The sequence below is a fragment of the Mixophyes fleayi genome, chromosome 8 (genome assembly GCF_038048845.1).
Source record: "Mixophyes fleayi isolate aMixFle1 chromosome 8, aMixFle1.hap1, whole genome shotgun sequence".
NCBI lineage: Eukaryota > Metazoa > Chordata > Amphibia > Anura > Limnodynastidae > Mixophyes > Mixophyes fleayi.
In genome coordinates, this window is record NC_134409.1 from 70,015,781 (window position 1) to 70,038,483 (window position 22,703).

General features: G+C 44.2%; 1 protein-coding gene across 3 annotated transcripts in view; it reads left to right on the plus strand.

The window, feature by feature from the left end:
- Positions 1-22,703, plus strand: part of CCDC190 (coiled-coil domain containing 190) — a 126,291-nt gene that overhangs the window by 14,054 nt on the left and 89,534 nt on the right. For 2 of the 3 annotated variants that reach the window (XM_075184082.1, XM_075184080.1), the window contains exon 3: positions 20,033-20,234. In XM_075184082.1, coding sequence (XP_075040183.1) covers positions 20,075-20,234 — 160 coding nt within the window. In that variant the 5' untranslated portion in view covers positions 20,033-20,074. Of the gene's footprint in view, positions 1-14,531; positions 14,574-20,032; positions 20,235-22,703 lie in introns of those variants that run through there. The other variant, XM_075184081.1, reaches the window with a different exon arrangement.

Consider the following 22,703-nt stretch of genomic DNA (forward strand, 5'->3'; position numbering starts at 1 on the left):
GCCACGTCTCCCGCTGCCTGCTCCTGATCTCTGGTCTACACTACACTGACGACTACAACGACCTGTGGTGATTAGCCCTGCACTCCCCTTCCCCGGTCTCTGGACTCTACAACTGGGACTCTCCCGTTCCTGGACTCTCCCGTTCCTCACACCTGGTACCGGCTCTCTGCAGCCCCCCGTTTAATCCTATTACTTTGATTTATTTTATTTTATGACTTCGATTTATTTTATCGTATTGTAGTGTATTCCATTTTATCTTATGGTTTATCTTATTGCTTTGCATCTTATTTTAATATTGTTTTATTTTAATTTTATTCGCACTGTAATTTTTATTCGCTTTTATTTCATTTCATCCCATTTTTCATTTTCTTATTTCATTTCATGTCATTTCATCTGCACTTTATATTAATTTTACTGCATTGCATTTAACTGCATTTCATATTGTTTTCGCCACTGCCTTTGATCTTGCTCTGTACAATGCCGCCCCGCTCATTTCCCATATCTATCCTCTCCCCCACCCCCCTTCTCTTGCCCAACTCTAACCACCCCACCTCTCACCCCCCCCTCGCTCCTCCAACCCCGACAATCTCATCCGCATCTCCCCTGCTCCCATCCTCCCCTTCTCATGTGCCCTCTGAAATTCCAGGTCCATCCGTAACAAACTATCCTCCGTCCATGACCTCTTCATCTCCAACTTTCTAAACCTTCTTGCCATCACTGAAACCTGGCTTACTTCTTCTGACCCTGCCTCTCCTGCTGCTCTCTCCTACGGGGGTCTTTCCTTCACTCACTCCACCAGACTGGATGAGTGCCCAGGAGGTGGAGTGGGCCTCCTCCTGTCCCCTAACTGTACTTTTCAGGTGATTCCTACTTTTCCTTCCCTCTCCTTCTCCTCCTTCGAAGTTCACTCCATCCGTCTCTTCTCCCCTATCCACCTCCGTGTCTCCGTCATCTACCGTCCCCCACTACCTCGCCTCTGATCTCCCCTCCATCATAATTGGCTACTTTAACATCCCCATTGACAACCGTTCCAACCCTGCCACCATCAAACTTCTCGCCCTTTCCTCCTCTCTTGGCCTCACTCAGTGGACCTCTTCCCCCACCCACTGTCTTGGTCACTCCCTCGACCTTGTCTTCTCTCATCTCTGTGATCTCTCTGACTTCTCTAACTCTCCCTTCCCACTCTCTGACCACCATCTCCTCTCCTTCACTCTGTCCTCCTCCCCTGCTCCCGCCTCGCCTAAAGCCACCCTCACTAGGCGCAACCTTGATGCTATTGACCCTTCTTCTTTCTCCTCCTCTCTTGAAACTCTACTATCACCTCTTCCTTCCCTGGCCTGTCCTGACGAGGCGTCCTCTCTTTACAACCTCTCCCTCACTACTGCCCTTGATGCTGTTGCCCGGCCTCCGCTATCCACAGACACCACCTTATTCCCCAACCCTGGCACTCCAAACTCACCCGCTTCCTCCAAAAGTGCTCTCACACTGCTGAACGCCTCTGGAGGAAATCTCGCTCCCTGGCCGACTTCCTTCACTTTAAACTCATTCTCTACTCTTTCTGCTCCGCCCTCTCCCTTGCTTAACAATCCTTCTTCAAGTCCCTCATTTCTTCTCAGTCCTCCAACCCCCGCCGCCACTTTGCCACCTTCCACTCCCTCCTCTCTCCCCCTCCCCCTCCTGTCCCGCCCTCCCTCTTCGCTTCTGACTTTGCCACCTTTTTCTCTTCCATAATTGAGGCCATCAGACTGAACATCTCCTCCTCCCCTTCTCCCGCCACCCTCATCGCCTCACCTCCCACCAAACAATCAACTCTGGTGCTCCTTTTGCCCCACAACAGGGGAAGACGTTCTCTCACTCATTCTTTCCTCTCCTCCCTTTACCTGTCCTCTCGATCCCATCCCCTCCCACCTCCTTCGCTCTATTTCTCCCACTGTCTGCTCTTACCTTGCTCACCTCATCAACTTATCACTCTCCTCTGGTGTAGTCCCCTCTTCTTTTAAACACGCTCTTATCTCTCCCATCCTCAAAAAACCCAATCTTGACCCCACCTCTCTCGCTAATTATCGACCCCATCTCACTGCTCCCCTATCCCTCCAAATTACTTCAGCGGATTGTCTGCAGCCGCCTAACCAGGCACCTCTCAGTCTTTTCCCTCCTTGACCCCCTCCAATCCGGCTACCGTCCTCTTCACTCCACCGAAACTGCACTGGCCAAGGTTACTTATGACCTCCTATCGACCAAATCCAAGGGTCACTTCTCCCTACTAATCCTCTCCGCAGCCTTCGACACCGTGGACCACCCCCTCCTGCTGCAAACTCTTCTCTCTTTCGGCCTCTCCGGATCTGTCCATGCCTGGTTCACCTCATACCTTGCTAACCGCTCCTTCTCTGTATCCACGTCCGGCTCTTCCTCCTCCCCCTACCCTCTCCCTGTAGGAGTCTCGCAGGGCTCCGTCCTCGGCCCTCTACTCTTCTAGCTCTAGACTTCCTCCCTTGGTGCTCTCATCTCCTCCTTCGGTCTTCAATATCACCTTTATGCTGACGACATTCAACTCTACACCTCTTCTCCTGATCTTTCTTCCACCCTCCTTGTCACGGGCACTAGGAGTCTTTGCCCAGGATATCACCAGATGATGTACTTACCAGAGTAATATAGCTGGTACTATGGTCCTCTGGTAGCAGGGTGACAACGGAACAGGAGAATCAGCAGATGGTGAGAGAATGCTCAAGGAAAGTCTATGACTAGCAGCAGCTGGTAATGACTTAGATGTATGAACACGAGGAACCAGATGGACAAGTAAACGTGAGGAGAGTCAGTGGTCTGCGTACAGCAAGTTGTACCACTGTCTATAATGAAGGAATGGGTTCCAGGTGCAAGTAGGTAACGGGGAAGTCAGTGGTCTGCGTACAGCAAGTTGTACCACTGCTTATGTGAGAGGATACTTGAAACTGGTGCCAATGGGAAACAGGAGTCAGTGGTCTGCGTTCAGCAAGTTGTACCACTGCTATATATATGTGAGGAGGGGCACGAGGAGATGAATGGAATACAGAGGATACACGGGGGGCACACCGAACTTGATCCCACGATGATAAGCACAATACAATAATAACTGACAAGCACTGCTTGAAGTATACAAAGTCACTATAGAGATCCAGGTAATAGGAAACAAAGTCAATAGTAACAATAGCTTCAGTAGATGGAAGACTCCGGAGGTGAACACAACACAGTCCAGACGGATATGCAATACAATAGCAAAGTCAATGGAAAGTATGCATACCGCGGTTCAGGAGAGCAGGCTGTCAAGGAGAAGTGCAGGGATATACAAAAGTGGAAGCTGCTCAAATCAATTTATAGGCCATAACAGGTGCTTGAAAGGGTGGGGTTATCCTGCAAGGAACATACACACAACATTTTTTCCCCCAGCACACTGCTATAGCCAGCAACAGATCTGCCATTTCTACTGTAGATAAAAATGCAAAAGTCTTTGTTGCACACATTTGCAAATGTATGTTTAAGCCATCCGCCACACCAAGGCGCTTTTGCTAATAGGATGGTCCTACTCTAAACAATGAGAGTCCCGTATATTTGGGCCATACATATGTGTTTTTAAATTGAGAGCCAACTTACCAAAGAGGTACCCCAGAAGCCTCCAAACAGCAATTCAGTGCCAGTACCCCCTCTCAACTACTGACACCAACATGCCTCTCAGACAAATACAAAAGTGGAAGCTGCTCAAATCAATTTATAGGCCATAACAGGTGCTTGAAAGGGTGGGGTTATCCTGCAAGGAACATACACACAACATTTTTTCCCCCAGCACACTGCTATAGCCAGCAACAGATCTGCCATTTCTACTGTAGATAAAAATGCAAAAGTCTTTTTAATGCCCGTCTCAGAAGTGCAGGGATACCTGAACGGCTGAACGCCGGCAGGAGGAGAGACCACTGGAGGATGGAAGCGGTAATCAGGTTGGTGCAGCGCACGAAAGGTAACCGGTAATCAAAGGAGCAATACTCAGGAAGCAGTAGTAAGTAAAACTGGAAACATGATGAACACGGGAGAGTTGAGGCTGTCTGGTATCCGGCAGTAGTAGCGAAGGCAGCGGAGGGGAGACACGATGAACACAGGAGAGTTGAGACGGTCTGAGATCCGACAGCAGTAGCAGATAGGAATCAGCTAAGTGCATACACGATGAACACAGGAGAGTTGAAGTGGTCTGGAAACCACAATCGTAGTAGACAGGAATCAGCTGGAGCTGAATACACGAGGAAACACAGGAACACCTTCAGAGGCTCATGGGGAATGAGACTCCAAGATCAGGCAACTAGGTAATGATCACAGGTGGTTTAAATAGGGAGGGTTGCCTGATTATCCAATTAATTAAAAGCAACAGGTACTGAAGGTTTCATAAGGGCTGCACATGCGCAGACCCTCAGGATGGCGGACGGCAACGGTTCCTGAACACAGGAGAAATGGCACTCACAGTCCGGTGAGTGACACTCCTCTCTCGTGTATCTGACTGCCTCTCCACCATCTCCTCCTGGATGTCTGAGCATTTTCTCAAAATCAATATCTCTAAGACGGAACTCATTGTCTTTCCTCCGTCCAGACTCCCATCCCGCCACAACCCCTCTATTGTCGTCAACAACACCACCATCTCCTCTGTCACCTAACTCCGCTGCCTGGGTGTCACCCTCGACTCCTCTCTCTCTTTTGCCCCCCATATTCATGCCCTTGCCCAAGCCTGTCGCTTCCAACTACGCAATATCGCCCGCATCTCTCCCTTTCTCTCTCAGGATGCCACTAAGACTATTATCCACGCCCTCATCATCTCCCGCCTGGATTACTGCAACCTCCTCCTCATCGGCCTCCCCCACTCCCATCTCTCCCCCCTCCGCTCTATACTCAATGCGGCCACGAGACTCATCTTCCTCTCACGCCGCTCCTCCTCTGCCTCCCCTCTCTGCCTTGCCTTACACTGGCTCCCCTTCCCCTACAGAATCCTTTTCAAACTCCTCACCACCACTTACAAGGCTCTCTCCAACTCTACTGCCCCTTATATCTCTAACCTCCTCTCCATTCACACTCCTGCCCGCCCCCTGCGCTCGGTCAATGATCGACGCCTCTCCTCAACTCTTATCACCTCTTCCCACTCCAGAATCCGAGACTTTTCCCGTGCTGCCCCCCTTCACTGGAATGAATTCCCTCGTTCCATCCGCCTCTCTCCTACACTGTGCTCCTTCAAACATGCACTGAAAACCCACCTCTTCCTCAAAGCATACCAACCATCCACATAACCCCGCCACTCGCTCTCAACTCGCTCTCCCCCTTGCCTCATCTGGCTCCCCCTGTGCCTGTTCTGTTTTCCCTCCCTTAGGATGTAATCTCACTTGAGCAGGGCCGTCTTCCCTCATGTCTTCCTACCTGTTCTTCTGCTCCGTTTTTTGCATCAGCCAGCCTGGAGTTTCTGAAGTATTGGTATTGGTCGACTGTTTTGTACTGTGCACGGCGCCGCGGAAACCTTGTGGTGCCTAACAAATAAAGGCTAATAATAAAGGATAATAATAATCTTGCTGCAGTGTCTAACTATCTCTGCATGCTTCTAGTGCAATCTGGGCTCTAAGTTTGTCCACCCCAAAATGGGCGACGCAATTTTCAATGAACTCCCCAGAGGCACTCTAGGAGATGTAGTTTTCTGAATGAATGAATGAATGCATGCAGTAATATACCTGTGATTTGCAGGGTATTACGACTGCAATGCATATAGCGTTACAGATAAGTGGTGATGCAGATAGCCACATCATTGCGAGGAAAGGGGTGTAGCTAGGGCTCCAGATAAATCACAGCAAGGGAAATAAAATTAAACCTCCTTGTACTAAGCACCCCTGAGGGGGGGGGGGATAACAAAGGGGGTTAAATGCCCCAGCTGAGTAAGAGCCCCACAGAGAGGGTTGTTGAACATCAGGGGGAGCCCCTCTGTCAGAGGTTCTCCAGAAGAGGTACCAATTACAGGTGTGTATGCAGGAGTGTAATTTTTGTGAAGAAACAAAAAAGTGGAAAGACAACACTAATGAAGAGTGTCAGCACTCTGGAAGAGGGTTAATGGCCAGATGCCATGGGTGACTGAGATTTATTGTGCCCCTATATAGAAAGAGGTATTGATATACAGCATCACAGTTGGACCTTACTGATAGGTGAGTGATGTGAGATATTGTGAGGCTGAAGTGAAAGAATCCTTGGTCACTGGAATGTAATATTTGAAAGCAGTCCTGATGTTCTCTAAAATATTTGTTGAAGACCAATGGTTTCAGAAGGGAAATGTGGAAAGAATTGTGGATCTTGAGGGATGGAGGAAGTTGGAGCTTATAGGATACAGCATTGATGACCTGAGAAATCGGAAATGGCCGGATGAAACGATCTGGCAAGGTTGGATCTGTTTTTTTGACAGCAGGAACAGGGCACCCAGGAATCTAAGAGAAAGTGGAAATAATAGGATGTCTTCCGAAGACAACAAAGAAGGGGGATTCTCCGGAGCAGCTGTGGAGGTGGTTATTGTTTGTGAATTCAGCACAAGGTAAAAACTCACTCCAAGTTCTTGATTCACGTGTTCTGTTTGCCCGTTTGTCTGGGGACGGTAACCAGAAGAAAATTTAAGTTCAATACCAAGGCTTTTCCAGAAATATTTCCAGAATTTGTAGACAAATTGTACTCCTCTGTCCGAAATGATCTCTTTAGGACGGCCATGGAGGTGAAAAATATTCTGAATGAATAGAGGAGCGAGTTGGGCAGCAGAGGGTAAACCCTTGAGAGGTGTAAAATGGACCATCTTTGAAATATATTCCATCACAACCCAGATTGTATTGAACCCATGACTCTTAAGCAGTTCCGTAATGAAATCCATGGATATACTGACCAGCAATAGGAAGAAGATGGAGCAGCCCTCCAGGAAGACTTCTGGGTGTCTTGTGCCGGACATTAACATGGCAGGCTACAACAAAATCTTGGATATCAGCAGGGAGAAAAGGGCACCAATAACTTGCGTGACAATAAAGCTACTGTACTTTTAACGCCAGCATGACCTGCAAAGTTAGAAACATGAGCCCATTGGAGAACTTTGTGACAGAGATGAGGTTCGACAAAGGAACGACCAACAAGTGGAGTCCTGACCGAGGAGTGGGTGAAAGCAACAATGCTAGTAGGATTGAAGATAACTTTAGGTTCAAATGACATAATGGCATTGGAAATGATCTAGAGAGAACATCGGCTCTGACATTTTTAGATTCAGGACGGAAGGTCAGATTCAGCTGAAAACAGGAAAAGAATAAAGACCAACGAGGTTAAGGCATTGAGCAGTCTGTAAATAAACCAGATTCTTGTGATCCGTAAATATGATAACAGGGTGAAGTGGAAGTCAAGGAGATGTCTCCAATCTTCCAGAGCAGACTTGATGGCTAACAAATCCTTATCACCGATGCCATAATTCCTTTCAAAAGGAGAGAATTTCTTGGACAGGAAGCCACAAGGAAGCAGGGCACCAGAAGAAGATTTTTGGGATAAAACAGCACCAATCCCAACGGCGGAAGCATCGACCTCCAGGAAAAAAGGTTTACTCTGGTCAGGTCGACTGAGGACTGGCGCAGAGAAAAAGGCCTATTTCAATGTGTTGAAAGCGGCAACTGCAGACGGAGACCAGGCACAGGTGAGGGCCATAATAGGAGCGATGATGGTGGAGAAGTTCTTAATAAATTGACAATAATTGGCAAAGCAAATAAAACGTTGAGTGACTTTGAGACCCGAGGGCAGAGGTCAGTAGAGAATTGCATCAACCTTCTTAGGATCCATCTGAAGACCAGAGCTGGAGATTAGATAGCCCAAAAAGGGTACCTGCGGCAATTCAAAGAGACATTTTTCAAGTTTGCAAAAAGATTATTCTCGCGAAGGCGAGAAAGGACTTCACAAATGTGGCTTTGATGGGTAGAGAAATCCTGAGAGAAGATGCGAATGTCATCTAGGTAAATGACAACAAACCGATAGAGCAGGTCCCGAAAGATTTCATTGATAAACTCCTGAAATACAGCTGGAACATTGCAAAGCCCAAAGGGCATGACGAGATTGTCACGGGCACTAGGAGTCTTTACCCAGGGATCACCAGGTGGTAAGCTTACCAGAGCAATATAGATGGTAATAGTATACTCTGGTAGCAGGGTGATCACGGAACAGGCAATAGTAGATGATGAGATGCTCAGGAAAGTCTATGACTAGCAGCACTGGTAATATGGAGGTGATAATACACGAGGAACTGTATGGACAAGGGCAAGTGGAGGTAGTCAGTGGTCTGCGTTAGCAAGTTGTACCACTGCTATAGTGAGGAGGAATGTCCAACAGAAACGAGGAAGTGATGAGAGTCAGCGGTCTGCGGATAGCAAGTGGTACCGCTGTCTGAGTGAAGGAATGGAATCCAAGTGGAGGTATCCGGGAAGTCAGTGGTCTGCGGTAGCAAGTTGTACCACTGCTATGTGAGAGGAATGGAACAGGTGATACTGGAACAGGAATCAGTGGTCTGCCTTCAGCAAGTTGTACCACTGAAAATATATGTGAGGAGGTGTACGGGGAGAGACTGCAACACAGGATGTACACGGGCACATAAACCCGATCCACAGTAATATGCACAATATATATAAATGACTGAACAGGTCTGCAAATGTAGAAAGTCTCTGAAGTAATCCAGCACAAGGTAACACAGTCAATGATGGCAAAAGACTCAGCGGATTGCAAACTCCAGAGGAGAACCAACACAGTCCAGCAAGATATGCAATACACCAGCACAGTCAATGAGAAGTATGCATACCGTGGTTCAGAAGGCAGTCAGACAGGAGTGCAGTGATACCTGGGCGGCAGGAGGCCGACAGGATGAGAAGTCCCTGGATGTAAGAAGCAGGAGTCTAGTAGGTGCAGCGCACAGGTAAGTAGACCAACAGGGACACGAATCCAATGCTGACAGGAGGGTAGCGACCAGGGGAACCAGGAAGGCGTGGAGAGCGGATCAGCAGAAGATGGACGATAGGACTGGCAGCGGCAGCAGGACTCTGCGGACCCACGGGAGAGATGAGATAAGGCTGAGGTGCACCGAAGCAGCGGATAGGAATCAGCTTGCAGTCACGATGATGAACACAGGCGAGTTGCCAGCTGGAGGCTGTAGTGCACGGAGGCAGCGGATAGGAATCAGCTCACGGTCACGATGATGAACACAGGCGAGTTGCCAGCTGGAGGCTGTAGTGCACGGAGGCAGCGGATAGGAATCAGCTCACAGTCACAATGATGAACACAGGCGAGTTGCCAGCTGGAGGCTGTAGTGCACGGAGGCAGCGGATAGGAATCAGCTCACAGTCACAATGATGAACACAGGCGAGTTGCCAGCTGGAGGCTGTAGTGCACGGAGGCAGCGGATAGGAATCAGCTCACAGTCACAATGATGAACACAGGCGAGTTGCCAGCTGGAGGCTGTAGTGCACGGAGGCAGCGGATAGGAATCAGCTCACAGACTTGATGATGAACAGGTGAGTGGATAAGGAGAGAAGGCTGTAGTGCACAGAGGCAGCGGATAGGAATCAGCAAACAGTCACTATGGAATATAATAGCGTTGAAGTGGTATAGGAGACTGTAGTGCACGGAGGCAGCGGATAGGAATCAGCAAACAGTCACTATGGAATATAATAGCGTTGAAGTGGTATAGGAGACTGTAGTGCACGGAGGCAGCGGATAGGAATCAGCAAACAGTCACTATGGAATATAATAGCGTTGAAGTGGTATAGGAGACTGTAGTGCACGGAGGCAGCGGATAGGAATCAGCAAACAGTCACGATGATACAGTTGATGGTAGAAGTGGTATGGGAACCACAGTAGTAGAAGTGGTTAGGAAACCACAGAGGTAGAAGTGGTTTGGAAACCACAGGAATCAGCAGCGCTGAATACACGAGGAAACACCTTCAGAGGCTCATGGGGAATGAGACTCCAAGATCAGGCAACGTGGTGTTGACCACAGGTGCTTAATATAGGGAGTGTTGCCTGATCTGCCAATTGAGTTAAAGGGACATACACTGAAGTATAGGAAAGGGCTGCGCATGCGCAGACCCTCAGGATGGAGGACGACCACGGTTCCTAAATGTCCGGGAAGAGGCACTCACGGTCCGGTGAGTGACAGAGATACTCGTAATGGCCATCGCGAGTATTGAAAACTGTCTTCCACTCATCTTCCTGTCGAATGCGAACCAAATTATATGCTCCTCTGAGATCAAGCTTGGTGAAAATTTGGGCACCATGAATCCTGTCAAATAATTCAGAAATCAGGGGAAGAGGATAGCGATTCTTGATGGTTATAGCATTGAGTTGGCGATAGTCAATCCAAGGTCTCAGTGTTCCATCCTTCTTTTTAACGAAAAAGAATCCCGCCCTCGCAGGAGAAGAGGACTTACGAATAAATCCTTGTCAAAGGTTCTCAGTGATTTAACCCGCCATGGCCTGAGTCTCGGGAAGAGATAACGGACACACTCTGCCTCTAGGAATATTCTTGAAAGGAATAAGGTCAATGGGACAATCCCAAGGCCAATGAGGAGGTAAAACCTTGGAGGCAGATTCTCTAAAAACATCTAGAAAGGCAGAATAAGGCTTGGGTAGACCAGAGATGGTAGCAAGGGAAAGATACGGAATCTTAGGTCTGGCTTGAATGATGCGGGTGAGACAGTGCTTGTTACAAAAGGACCCCCAAGAAACAACTTGGGCAAGATGCCAAACAAACGGGGGGGAATGGGTTCTCAACCATGGTTACCCCAAGATAATGGAGTTGACAGATTGTGATAAAACTAGGAACTTGATCCACTCTGAATGACATATTCCTGCCTGCAGCTGAATGGGACCAGTGATGGATAAGAGAGCCATTAGAGACCCGATTGCCATCAACTGCTGTCAGAGCCAAAGGCTGCGGCAATAGAAACAAAGAAAGATTGAGTTCACTTGTCAGAGAGGAAGAGATAAAGTTCCCGGCGGATCCGGAATCCACAAAGGCAGACAGATGGTGAGAACTCAGGGTGGAGAGGAGGGTAACAGGCATCAAACATTTGGGGTCCCGAGGGAACATTGAGTACAGGATTCGGATCCTGGGGAGACCTTCCTGGTATCATCTAGAAAGGGCGTTTCCCGGTCTCTTTGGACAAGCAGAGAGAACATGTCCAGTATAGACAGAGATGATTCTTGATCCAGCGCACTCTCTCTTCAGGTGTGAGATGAGAATGGCACAGCTGTATAGGTTGCTCCGATGGCATGGTGGAGGGCAGAACAGCAGGTGTCTGGAAGCAAGAAGCTAGCTGGGGAGTAAAGCGACAAGAACAATCCCACTATTGAGAACACTCCCTGTGACGAATGTCTACCTTCACACAGAGGAAGATCAAGTCGTCCAACTTGGTCGGTAAATCCCTGGAAGCAAGGTTGTCCTTAATGCGTTCAGACAAACCCTGCCAGAAGGTGGCAGTTAAGGCTTCAGCATCCCATTTCAGCTCAAAAGTGAGGGTCCGGAACTGGACTAGGTATTGACCAGCGGAAAGAACCCCCTGGCATAAGGCCAACAGACTGGAAGCAGTAGAGGACACCCTACCAGGCTCGTCAAAAACCTTACGAAAGGCCTCAATGAAGGAAGTGGAATTGGAGAGTAGGATGTCATTGCATTCCCACAGAGGAGATGCCCAGGCTAAAGCCTGACCAGAGAGGAAAGAAATGATGAAGGCGACCTTTGCTCTTTCAGAAGAAAAGTTGTCAAGAGCAAGTTCAAAATGGATCAAGCACTGATTCAAATACCCACAGCATTTCTTTGTATCTCCCTCATATTTGTCAGGTGTGGGAATGCGAAGACCCCTGGAACTTGGATTCCTGGAAGCAGAAACCTGGGCAACAGAAACAGTAGAAATTGTGGTGATAGCCTGAAAAGGGAGAGATCCCTACATAGAGTTCAGGCACAAAACTACCCCTTGAATGCACTGCAGCAGTTCAGTCTGGTTATTCTCTTGTTGTTCAACACATTGTGCTAGATGTAACAACAAATCCCAAGCGGGGGGTTCACCTTGTCCATCCATGACCAAAGTATACTGTCACAATAGAAGTGTGATGGAGACTATCTGCTGGTGTTGACGCGACTAAGCAGGGAGGCGCTGAGTATATCGCACCCTTAGTAATCACCAGGGAGACCTGGAGCAAGGAGTTATGGACTTGGCTGCAGAGGGTGCGCATGTTGTGGTTCTCCAAGACAGTCACCAGCGAGATAGGTGAACAGCGGATAGTCAGACAGGCCGAGGTCGTAACCAGGAGGAAGATGCAGTACCAAGTCAGGAACCAAAGACTAGTCAGGGGAGCCAAGTAGTACCAGAAGAGTAGAGTCAGTGCCAAATCAGGATCCAGAGACTAGTCAGTAACAAGCAGAGTCAACAGGATACTATAAACTGAAGGCTGGAGCAAACACTGGAGATCAGGTGTGAGCCTAATACTCTGGCACACTAGTGGTGTCAGAATCAGGTTAAAATAGAGGCAGGGTGCTCTTGATTGGAGTGTATGGAAGCCTGCTCCGGATAGGCAGATGTGTACAGAACAGCCTGCCGATACAGACAGGAAGCGTCCCCGCCGCTAGGCAATGGGGGCAGCCTAGCTTATGCATGAAGACACTGCATCCTATTGCTAGACAACGAGACGCTTGTGGCTGGAAGGAGACGGGGCGTCTGTCCCCAGCAGCAGCAGTACTATGGGGATGGCGCCTGACAAGGGTGATGCGAATGGGATACCACATGACCTCATGGCACCCCAAGTAAATGACCGCACAACACTTGACCAGGTGGGGTTTCACACTAAAATGCATGTTTGATGTTTATTACCTGTAAGGCTATTTAGTGAACAGTGCAATATATAAGTTAACCATTCTCAGACCTGAATAGGAAGTTCACAGGGCAAGAACACTCACTGGACCAAAAGTCTGAAATCTGGGAAAATCATCATATAAGTTGCAGATTTCCATTCTGTGTACTTTAAGGCTTCATATAAAAGTCTATATGTGTTTTTCTAAGAATGTAATTCTTATGGGTCAGACTCAGGGTAGTAAATGGTACAGTTACGGGTTCATTAATGTGCTAGGCTATTTTAGGAGTGCATGTGTATGCACTACAAACATGGGATTATGTGCCTAGTGAAACGAATACTTTTTAAACTGTTATTATAGGGCTTGGTTGATATAAATGAATACATTTTGTATTATTTAGAGTTTTAGAATTTAATAATCTTGATAAATTCATAAATGAATGTAGAGTTTGAATTTTCCGATTTCATTTTGCCCATAATTCTCATATTATATTTCATGTAAGGTGTTATTTAACTACAAAGTGCAAGAGTACATTTGTGCTGTAAACCATAGCAATCACTCAGCAATTAGCTTTGATCATTCTAGTTCAAGTTCGGTAACTAAAGCTAATGTTCTATTAGTTGGAATAGGCTCTTGCTCTTGTACTTTTGCAATTTGTTTATTGTAGTGTGTAATTTATTAATTGTATAGCTTTCTTGTGTCTCTTAATATAGTCTGTTTTCTCTCTTGATTGTGGTTCTGTCTTGTTTGTGCTTTTCTTTCTGTCAACCAGTGCTTTTTGATATCATTTACAATTCATACACTTTTTTAATGTTTGTCAGTTACCCAGATAGTGTTGACTTTTACAAATGTCAGTGTGGTTATACTCCCCATATGTGATATATTTCTAGAGTAGATGTAGGAGCCTGATATCTCAAGCTCTTTGTAAAGATAATCTGTATTGCTTGGTTGACAAAACAAAAGGAATTGTTTTCGTTGTCATGCTAACTTTTACATGCACTGTTTAAACTGCACGTCTTTGTGTTGTGACTTTTCAGGATCCGTGGCATTTAACAAAGCTTCTAACTATGGGAAATATGACCTTCTAGTATATGTGTCTGAGCTTGCCCATAAATTATGTGAATGTTACATTATATTGGATGAAAAGGTTGCTCAATGCAGGTCGGTTTGATGGTTTTGTGTTTATTATGCATAACCATACATGAAAGTTAGTATTTCTGGATGCATGGTTGGGCTTACCTACCGTCCTCTTCTTCTTTCCTTGATCTGATGTAATCCATAGGGAGTAAAACGATCCAGAGCAGCTCCTGTCACATTCAAGTTAATCTCCAGTAAGACTGTCTACTTAATACATTTGCAGCCAATAAGGAGCAATTGTGGGCAACTCCTCGGTAACCAACAAATATGTACATATATATATATATATATATATATATATATATATATATATATATATATGTGTGTGTGTTATGGTGCCTGGCCTTGCTGAAGCTGGGGCTGACTCAGTAGGGGGCATGGGGGGTGGCAGTTGAGGCTATTTCCCCCCTAAGCACACTGCTTCGCTCCCATTGTACAGGAGGCGGCTGTTTTGACTGAACTCCTGAGCAAACTGACATAGAACGGTTGGACCCGGGGACCGCAAGTGACGTCATTCTGAAAACCGTCTATATAACTAATAGAGGTCAGTTATTCAGTTTTATATCACATCTGGGAAGTGACACACTATAGTAAAGCAGACCAATATAGGAATTGATTTTGCAGGAGCACAATAATACACAATACCACCTCCTACGACATGCTGAAGGAATATTAGATGAACAGCTCCCTGCCTGGTGCACACATAGAACAGTGCCCAGCCTGGTGCCCACATATAACATCACCCTGCCTGGTGCCCACACGTAGCATCACTGGGCCTGGTGCCCACACGTAGCATCACATTGCCTGGTGCCCAGACATAGCATCAACCTGCCTGGTGCCCAGACATAGCTGCACCCTGACTGGTTCACACACAAATGATGTAGCACTTAGCCTTGTGTATCAAACTCCTATTGTCCCATAGATTGTAAGCCCTCTTACCTCTTTGTCTGTATGTATTGCACAGTATTGTTTTATTAATGTTTGTTCCCAATTGTAAAGCGCTACGGAATTTGCTGGCACTATATAAATAAATGATGATTATGACGACAACGACGATCAATTAAAGTTACAAAATTATAACACCAGTTATCAGTATGATAATGAAAGTGGCCAGAGGATACTATTCCCTTTCTTTATTGTAAAGGAAACCCTACTACCAAGAAACAAATAGGGGAATTATTATATACGTACTCTATCCAGTCAAAAGATATTACCTTTTTATCTTGTTTCCCTTTGTCTTAATTCTTTTATTGATATACTGGTGTTGGAATACATATGTTAAATTCATCAATATAGTAGCAGTGGAAACAATGTAAATTATCTAATAAATATAATGTCTATTGTTGTTAACAGTAGGCAATACATTTTTGTGAGTGCTTCAACTATAAATATACCAATCTCGTTTAGAAATTAAGTCTCCCCCAGAGGAACCCCATTGGAAAACAATATCAAAAGAATTTTCTTGAAATATAGATTTTCTTTCTCAGTCAATAATGAATATAATACAGCTACAGTGAAATAATGTAATCCATAACTAAGAAGATGAGTTACACTGTATAATACAAAGTGATATTCCATATACAATAAGACCATATACCCACTTAGGGTACACAGAAAAAATATCCCTGGTGCTAAAGGGAGCAGTGTGATGAAGATGGCGTAGTGTGATGAAAATGGGGGCAGCAGTGTGATGTAAATGACAGCAATGTGATGAAAAGGGAGCAGCAGTGTGGTGAAGGGCGAAGCAGTTTGAAGAAGGTGGTGAAGTATGATAAAATGGGAATAGCAGTGTGATGATGGGGCATACCTATCTTTTATTTGTTGTTCTTATTGTTACAATTTTATAGCTATATAGTGGCTTACTTGAAATAAAGCAAAGAACCTGACCGACTTGTATCCTAAGATACACATAGTGTTGGTGGGCACAAGGCTTTTAGGAGTCGGGACTGGAGAAGGGGAGGAGTCTGAGCCTGAGAGGGGAAGGGGTCAGGATTAATCTATAAACCGCCCCCCCCTAAAAAAAAGTCTATATATGCCCCTGTGCTGAAGCCGCCTGTGCTGCTAAAGCTAGGAGAGATGGCTATCATGGTGGGATTGATATGAATCCCATTTCCCCCCACTCCATCCTGAGATGGTGTTAACAGAACCTGGTGGTATAGTCCAGAGCTGGCAATTCCAATGGGGTTATTGATGGCGACAACATGGTTATCAGTAACCCCATTAGTATTTAGGGCAAAACAAGCTCTTTCACCAGTGAAAACGCCCATATTTTGCTAGAAATAATATTTTTATGCTTTTAGAAATAGGCCCCTACGTAACTTTGTGAACTAGTGGGGCAAGTACTACAAACATTATTTTTGCATCTTGGTGCTCAACTAATTAAAATTGTAGTTATTACCATTGAGGTAGGGATAATATGTATTTAAAAAGTACAGGTGAGCCATAGTCACATACGGTGATGAATTCTGCTTGGGCAGTTGAAAGGCATCAGGAATGACATGGAGAAGCACTAAGGGCTAGATTTACTAAGCTGCGGTTTTGAAAAAGAGGGGATGTTGCCTATAGCGACCAATCAGATCCTAGCTTTCTTTTATTTAGTACCTTCTCCAAAATGACAGCTAGAATCTGATTGGTTGCTATAGGCAACATCCCCACTTTTTCAAACCCGCAGCTTAGTAAATCTAGCCCTAAGTCTGCTCATGATGAAGTGTGATATTTGTGAATTTCTGCAGTGCATCCTCATGTCTTTTGAGGGTCTTATTCCTTGTATGGATCAACTGTTCATCCTCCATTAATAGACATATGGTTCCTCTTACATACCTGTTATGCTGAGTACATTTTGCATCCCTGGCATTGTAAGGTTGCTACTTCACACCTGAATGCTCCTGGGTGTATTATATTGCAGTTAGTGCAAACACTTTGTGTCTAGTACTTCATAGAGAATATTTAGCTCTATTCAGGCCCAGATTTGGCTCCCTGAAGTCACTTTTTTATGTGCCATCCCATAAACTCACCATACAGCCATAGCTCTTTGATTCCAATGCTTACTGCACATTATCTGCATATTTTAAATGCATGAGAATAGCTCAATCCTCACAGAGTCTTTGATTAACTGTTTCTAATATGTAAATAATAAATTATTTATATATGCTGTCCATATCCGGTCTATGTGATGTTTCTAGATATCTGGGATTGGCTATTTCATTTTAGAACATAGCTACATTCACCACTGCAATATACTCACTCTTAGTCTTACAAGATTAATAAATCTCATGAGACTTAGAGCTCCTCGGCTTGCTCTGCAGGCTGTGTCCTGTGCGGGACTTGGAGCAACAATCAGATTCCTCCTTCTGACCAGAACTGGATTAAGGCTCCGGGGGCCCAGGGCACTTAAGACAGGGGGGCTCCTATGATGTAATATGGTTATTAGACACATTTTCGACAAATACACTGGCAATACTGTGAGCAATACTGTTAGGTGCACGCAGTTCTGCCTTCACAAGCAGTACAGTGTGAAGCAGGACATATCTCTCAACTGTCCTTGAAGTCAGACCAAATCCTGACTAAGTGGACAGTCACCCACCAAATTCAGGACAGTTGGCAGACTGCCCTGATCTCTCCTACCAGTCTTGTCACTTGTGGCTGCTGGTGTCTTTAGATCAGTTGCTGCTTGTCCTGGAAAGTTGGAGGCCCTATTTGGAAAAAAAAATGAATACATGTAATTTAGAAAACTCCAACCAGCCCTGGTGTTAAATCAATATAGCACCCATGTTTTAAAATTAGGCCTCCCTCCAGCCCCAACATTAAAATAATAGTATTCACATTTGATAAATATATCTATTTCCCTCCAACTAGCCCTGACATTAAATTAATTGTATTCACATTTGATAAATACATCTATTTCACTCGGCCACCAGGAAGTCAGTATAGGGAGGTCCCCATTACTCGGCGCACATACTGTCTTTCACGAGCCGCGGCGTTACGCCGCACCCTTGAGTGAACTAGCAGCCAGGCGCGTGCTTTAGTTTCTATGCTCTGTTATTATCCTTGTGGAATAGATGTAGGAGGGTATAGGGACATCCTCCAACACCAGGGGGAGCTCTTATATGATTTAAACTGGTTCATTTATATTTTTATACATGCTTCCTGGTTTATGTTATTACATATGCTAGTTCTAGCTAGTAATTAATTAGCTGCCTCCTGAGGCTGATTGTCAGCCCTGTCCTCCTCTGTCTTGATTGGCTCTTAGTACTATTTAAGGCGTCCTATCTTTAGTACTGCTGCCTGCTCCTGCTCTATTGTTTGGTGTGGAACCTGTGATTGATTACCCGTGTATGACCTGTACCTGTTCCTGGACTCTGAACCTGTGCTTCTGACTCTGATCTATTGCCTGAACCCGGATTCTGAACCTCTGCTAGTGACCCTGATCTTACGCCTGTCCCTGGATTCTGAACCTGTGCCTGTGACCTTGACCTTCCTGCCTATACCTGACATATCCTCTGGTGCCCTGTCCAGTCCACTGACATCTGGCCTGTCGCTACGCCATGTGCAACCTCCTATACCTGTGCGCTACCGTGTAAGCATAAACTCATACTACTCTGAGCATAAGACCTGGGGCATCTGAGTTCCTGTGAGCACAACCAGTCTCTACGGGAAAGGCGGCTGCTAAAGGTGAAGACCTCTTCTACCTGTTCTATGAGTTTATGCCGCACTGGTGGCCATAACACTGTCATGCCATGTTCCAGCATGACAGTCTGTGCGCCGAGTAATGGGCCCAGCCCATCTAGCAATAGACCCTTCTGGCATTTGCCAGAACTGCCAGATGGCCAGTTCGGCCCTGCACTTGACCCATATGATACAAGATGGAGCTGGCTAGGATCCTCTCTAGGCTTGCAACATTTATAATGCCAACCCACTCTTAATTCCCCCTTAATGCAGCTTGATCCTAATGCACTGGGCTTTTTTGCAGTATTGAAATGTTTTTATTTTTCATGTCACTGTCCATATTCAGCAGCTGATAGCACACACAGCTTAATAAGAGTCTAGAGCGTGCTGAATTCCCATAATGGCAATCCATATTTTCTCATATCTACTGATCATTACCTAACATTGCTGCTCATTGCTGTTATTCACCACTTGATTCAAGGTTGTCAATTGTTTAGTACTCTACCGCTGCAAGAACTGGCAAAGAAGAACACAGTACTTGTGATGCGATAGTGAAAAAACCCACTTGATTAGTATGAGGACACCTAAATCAGCAGACATGGTGGCATAAAAAGGAAGCACCCAGAACATCACAACTCTGGGAACATTAAATACATCTCTGTCATCTTAGGCAGTATTATAGCATTATATTACTATATTCCAACAGTGCTTTATTACAACAAATGTAGGGTATTCCATATTACTGGCATCAAAATGAACACTATATAAGCATGAACTAGTTTTAAGTTATTTATATGTTTAGTTGTTCCTGCTCTTCTATTTTCATTTCATGTGTGATCCTGTCTATCAGTTTTTCCCCACTAGTTCAATTGTTCAAATGTATAAATAAAAGCACATAGTAAGTAACTACAGTGATATTGCACCAGCAAAATATGCTATATAATAAATAAGTAATGTGGAAAGTAATACATCTCTGCTGAGGTTTCTATGCTTTACCACATGTTTGCAAGTATCAATGTAGTCATCTAATTCTCTGATTCATTGATTTCTTGCAATCTGATTTTCCTGAGAAAATTCTTATTACTTGCAACTTCAGGCTGAAACTTCTCACCCAGAGACTTTGCCAGCGTAATAGAGTACTGAACTCTATGAATAACAAGCTCCCAACAATATTTATATGAAAACCAGATAGAACACTTCTTGTGTGAAGCATTGATGACCAAGTGATCTTTTATACAGCCCTCTAACATTTATTTTTACTGCTTTCAAGTAGATTGGGATAGGGTAATTGTTAAAACAATATAGCAGTTAACTTTTACTGTATTCATCTTTCATCAGTTATTTGAAAATACACAGTGTTCTAAATACCTTGGTAACAATATGGATAAGCAGTGGGAAGCTGAGAGGCGTGGGGCTAAAAGAGCAGAGGCTCGGCTCAACAATGGGATTCATGAAATTGAAGAAGCGCAGCATTACCATATGAACAGCATGACCAGAGAACAAAAACGACTGCAAAAAGACCTCATCAGAATAAAGCAAGGTAAGAACTCAATCTCAGTTTTAGTGTTGACCTGTTGAACAAATGGGGTTGTAGTAGTTACCATCTTGTTTGGCAGGTTTCTAGGGTTCTTGTGGCTAGTATTGAGGCAAATACACTTCTTTGTGTGCGCAGTTTACAGGTCCACTTGAAAATGAGCATCATGGAGAGTCTAAAAACATTACTTCAAGGTCCAACCTAATACTATTTAAAGACCACTCCCTTTATTCAATTCAAATTTCTCCTATAATAATCCTTGGTTTAATGTATGTTATAAGAAAAATAATGAGAGTGAGGAGACAACATTACATGTTTCACTTCTGTGTGTAAAAGTGTGCCTATCTTTGAGAGTATAGGAAAAGACCCAGGGGCTCATTCGTTAAGGAGCACAAAGCAAACGTAATGAGCGTATTTTTAAAACATGCATGTAAATCAGGTATACACACATTCGAGTTCCAAAAAGGAGCAGATCTAAAGAAACATTGCTTGATGAATATGGAACTAAGTCACATTCATGACTTAAAAAATGTTGCAGGTAGCAGTGTGTTTTTCTTTGTTCCTCTAGCTAATTCATCGCAGACCTATGTTTGCATACAATATGCATCTGTCTTGCCGATTGACAGTAGAACGCACAGCTGTACAATTCCTTCCTTACACTCATGTTTTGTTATCATAGTTATTATCATAATTTCTTACTAACAGAGCTTATTAACCATTTCTATGATGCTGTATGTATGCTGTTTATATGATATTGCCTGATAAGAAAAATATATGACGATAGTGGGAGAATGGATCTGCTGCCGTATACTGTGTGATTATAATGACCATGCTGCCATATACTGTATGAAGTAAGGAAAAGATTATTACGCAGACAGACTGTATCTCGTTTCTCACACTAATAGGGGACAAGTTACTATACTTTTTATCCCTAGTCCCCTCATCACACAATTCATTATGATAGAAAATATGGTATATATAATGCACAGTCAACAGGGACATATGTATTTCATATATTCAGTTATTTAAGTGAATAAATGTTCAAGTGCTGTTAGCATTAAATACATAGATGGTAATAAGTGAAAAAAGTACTTATGTGATAGGTGAAGATCTGATTCCCTCTTCAGTAAAATATGTTGCATTACAGTGCAATAAACCATGCAAAAAAACAAAAATACAAACACAAACATAGCGTGACACTGTTTACATGTCAGCACAAAAATATGATTTCATATGAACATATGTATATTGATAGTAGATAGTTTCATGAAGATCAATTTGTGGTCATATCCCCTTAGGGAGTGCACTTACTAAAAAAATTAATTAACATGTACCTTATATATAAACATGAATGTATTCTTTCCAATATAGTAATATCTTCTGCATTCACTACACCCTCTTGTGATTGTACTCACAAGCTTTCTATATCAATGAGAGCGTTGTAAACATATTCTTTAGTGATCCTTGTTATCAGAGCCGGATTTAGAACTCATGGGGCCCTAGGCAGGATACTGGTTTGGGGGCCCCCTCCCGGAAACAATCCATAGCACTATATTTTTGTAGCATACCATATACTCCTATAGTTAAGCAGAAGTGAAAGTACGTGCTGCCACTGCGTGGCAGTGTGCTGCCAAAGGAGGTGTGCCCATACCGTTGGAGGCGTGACTTGCATCATTGGGGGCGTATCTAAAATGTGCAAAGATCTAGGCCACCCTCCTACAGAAAAAGGCACCCCTAAATAATTACCAAGCAGTCCCATTTTTTAAGTAGTTTTGTCAAAACAACTTAATAAGTATGTAAGTCAGGGCAGAAATACTTATTAAGTTGTTTGCAAAATAATATGCATAAATCCTGGGAGGGCCCTCTGTGGACCGAAGGCCCTAGGCAGTTGCCTAGGTTGCCTAGTGGTAAATCCGGCCCAGCTTGTTATGATGAGCTGATAAATCCATATCGGTATGTGTATGGAAAACATAACAAATACAACAATATCTAGTGTAATACTGTTTGAAAAATATATATCTTTAATTAATTACAATACAATAATAAAACAATAAGAAATAATAAGTCAAAAATATAAAAGTACCTCTTGGGCAAAATGGGAATATATGGATTCCTACCAGATTACACAGATGTAGTACGTGGTACATATCATTGTAAATCCTAGAAAGTTCACAATCCTTCAGGTGATAGATCTTGGTAGTGAGATTTTCACATGCACACAAGCCTTAACCTCCAACGCATTTCAACCTTTGTGGTCTTTCTCAAGGATATATTCCGTTATATTCCAAATGTCCCTTCATTATAGTACAAATGTACCTTAAATCAAAATTTTGTTATTAAAAATAAAATGCACAAACAATTTTTTAAACAAATAACTTTTTATAAAAAAAAAATGGAGAAAATTTAATTATTATAGGTCCCCCACATTGTAGATTTTTTTGTTATATCTTTTTATTTTTCTAATTTGAACTTGGA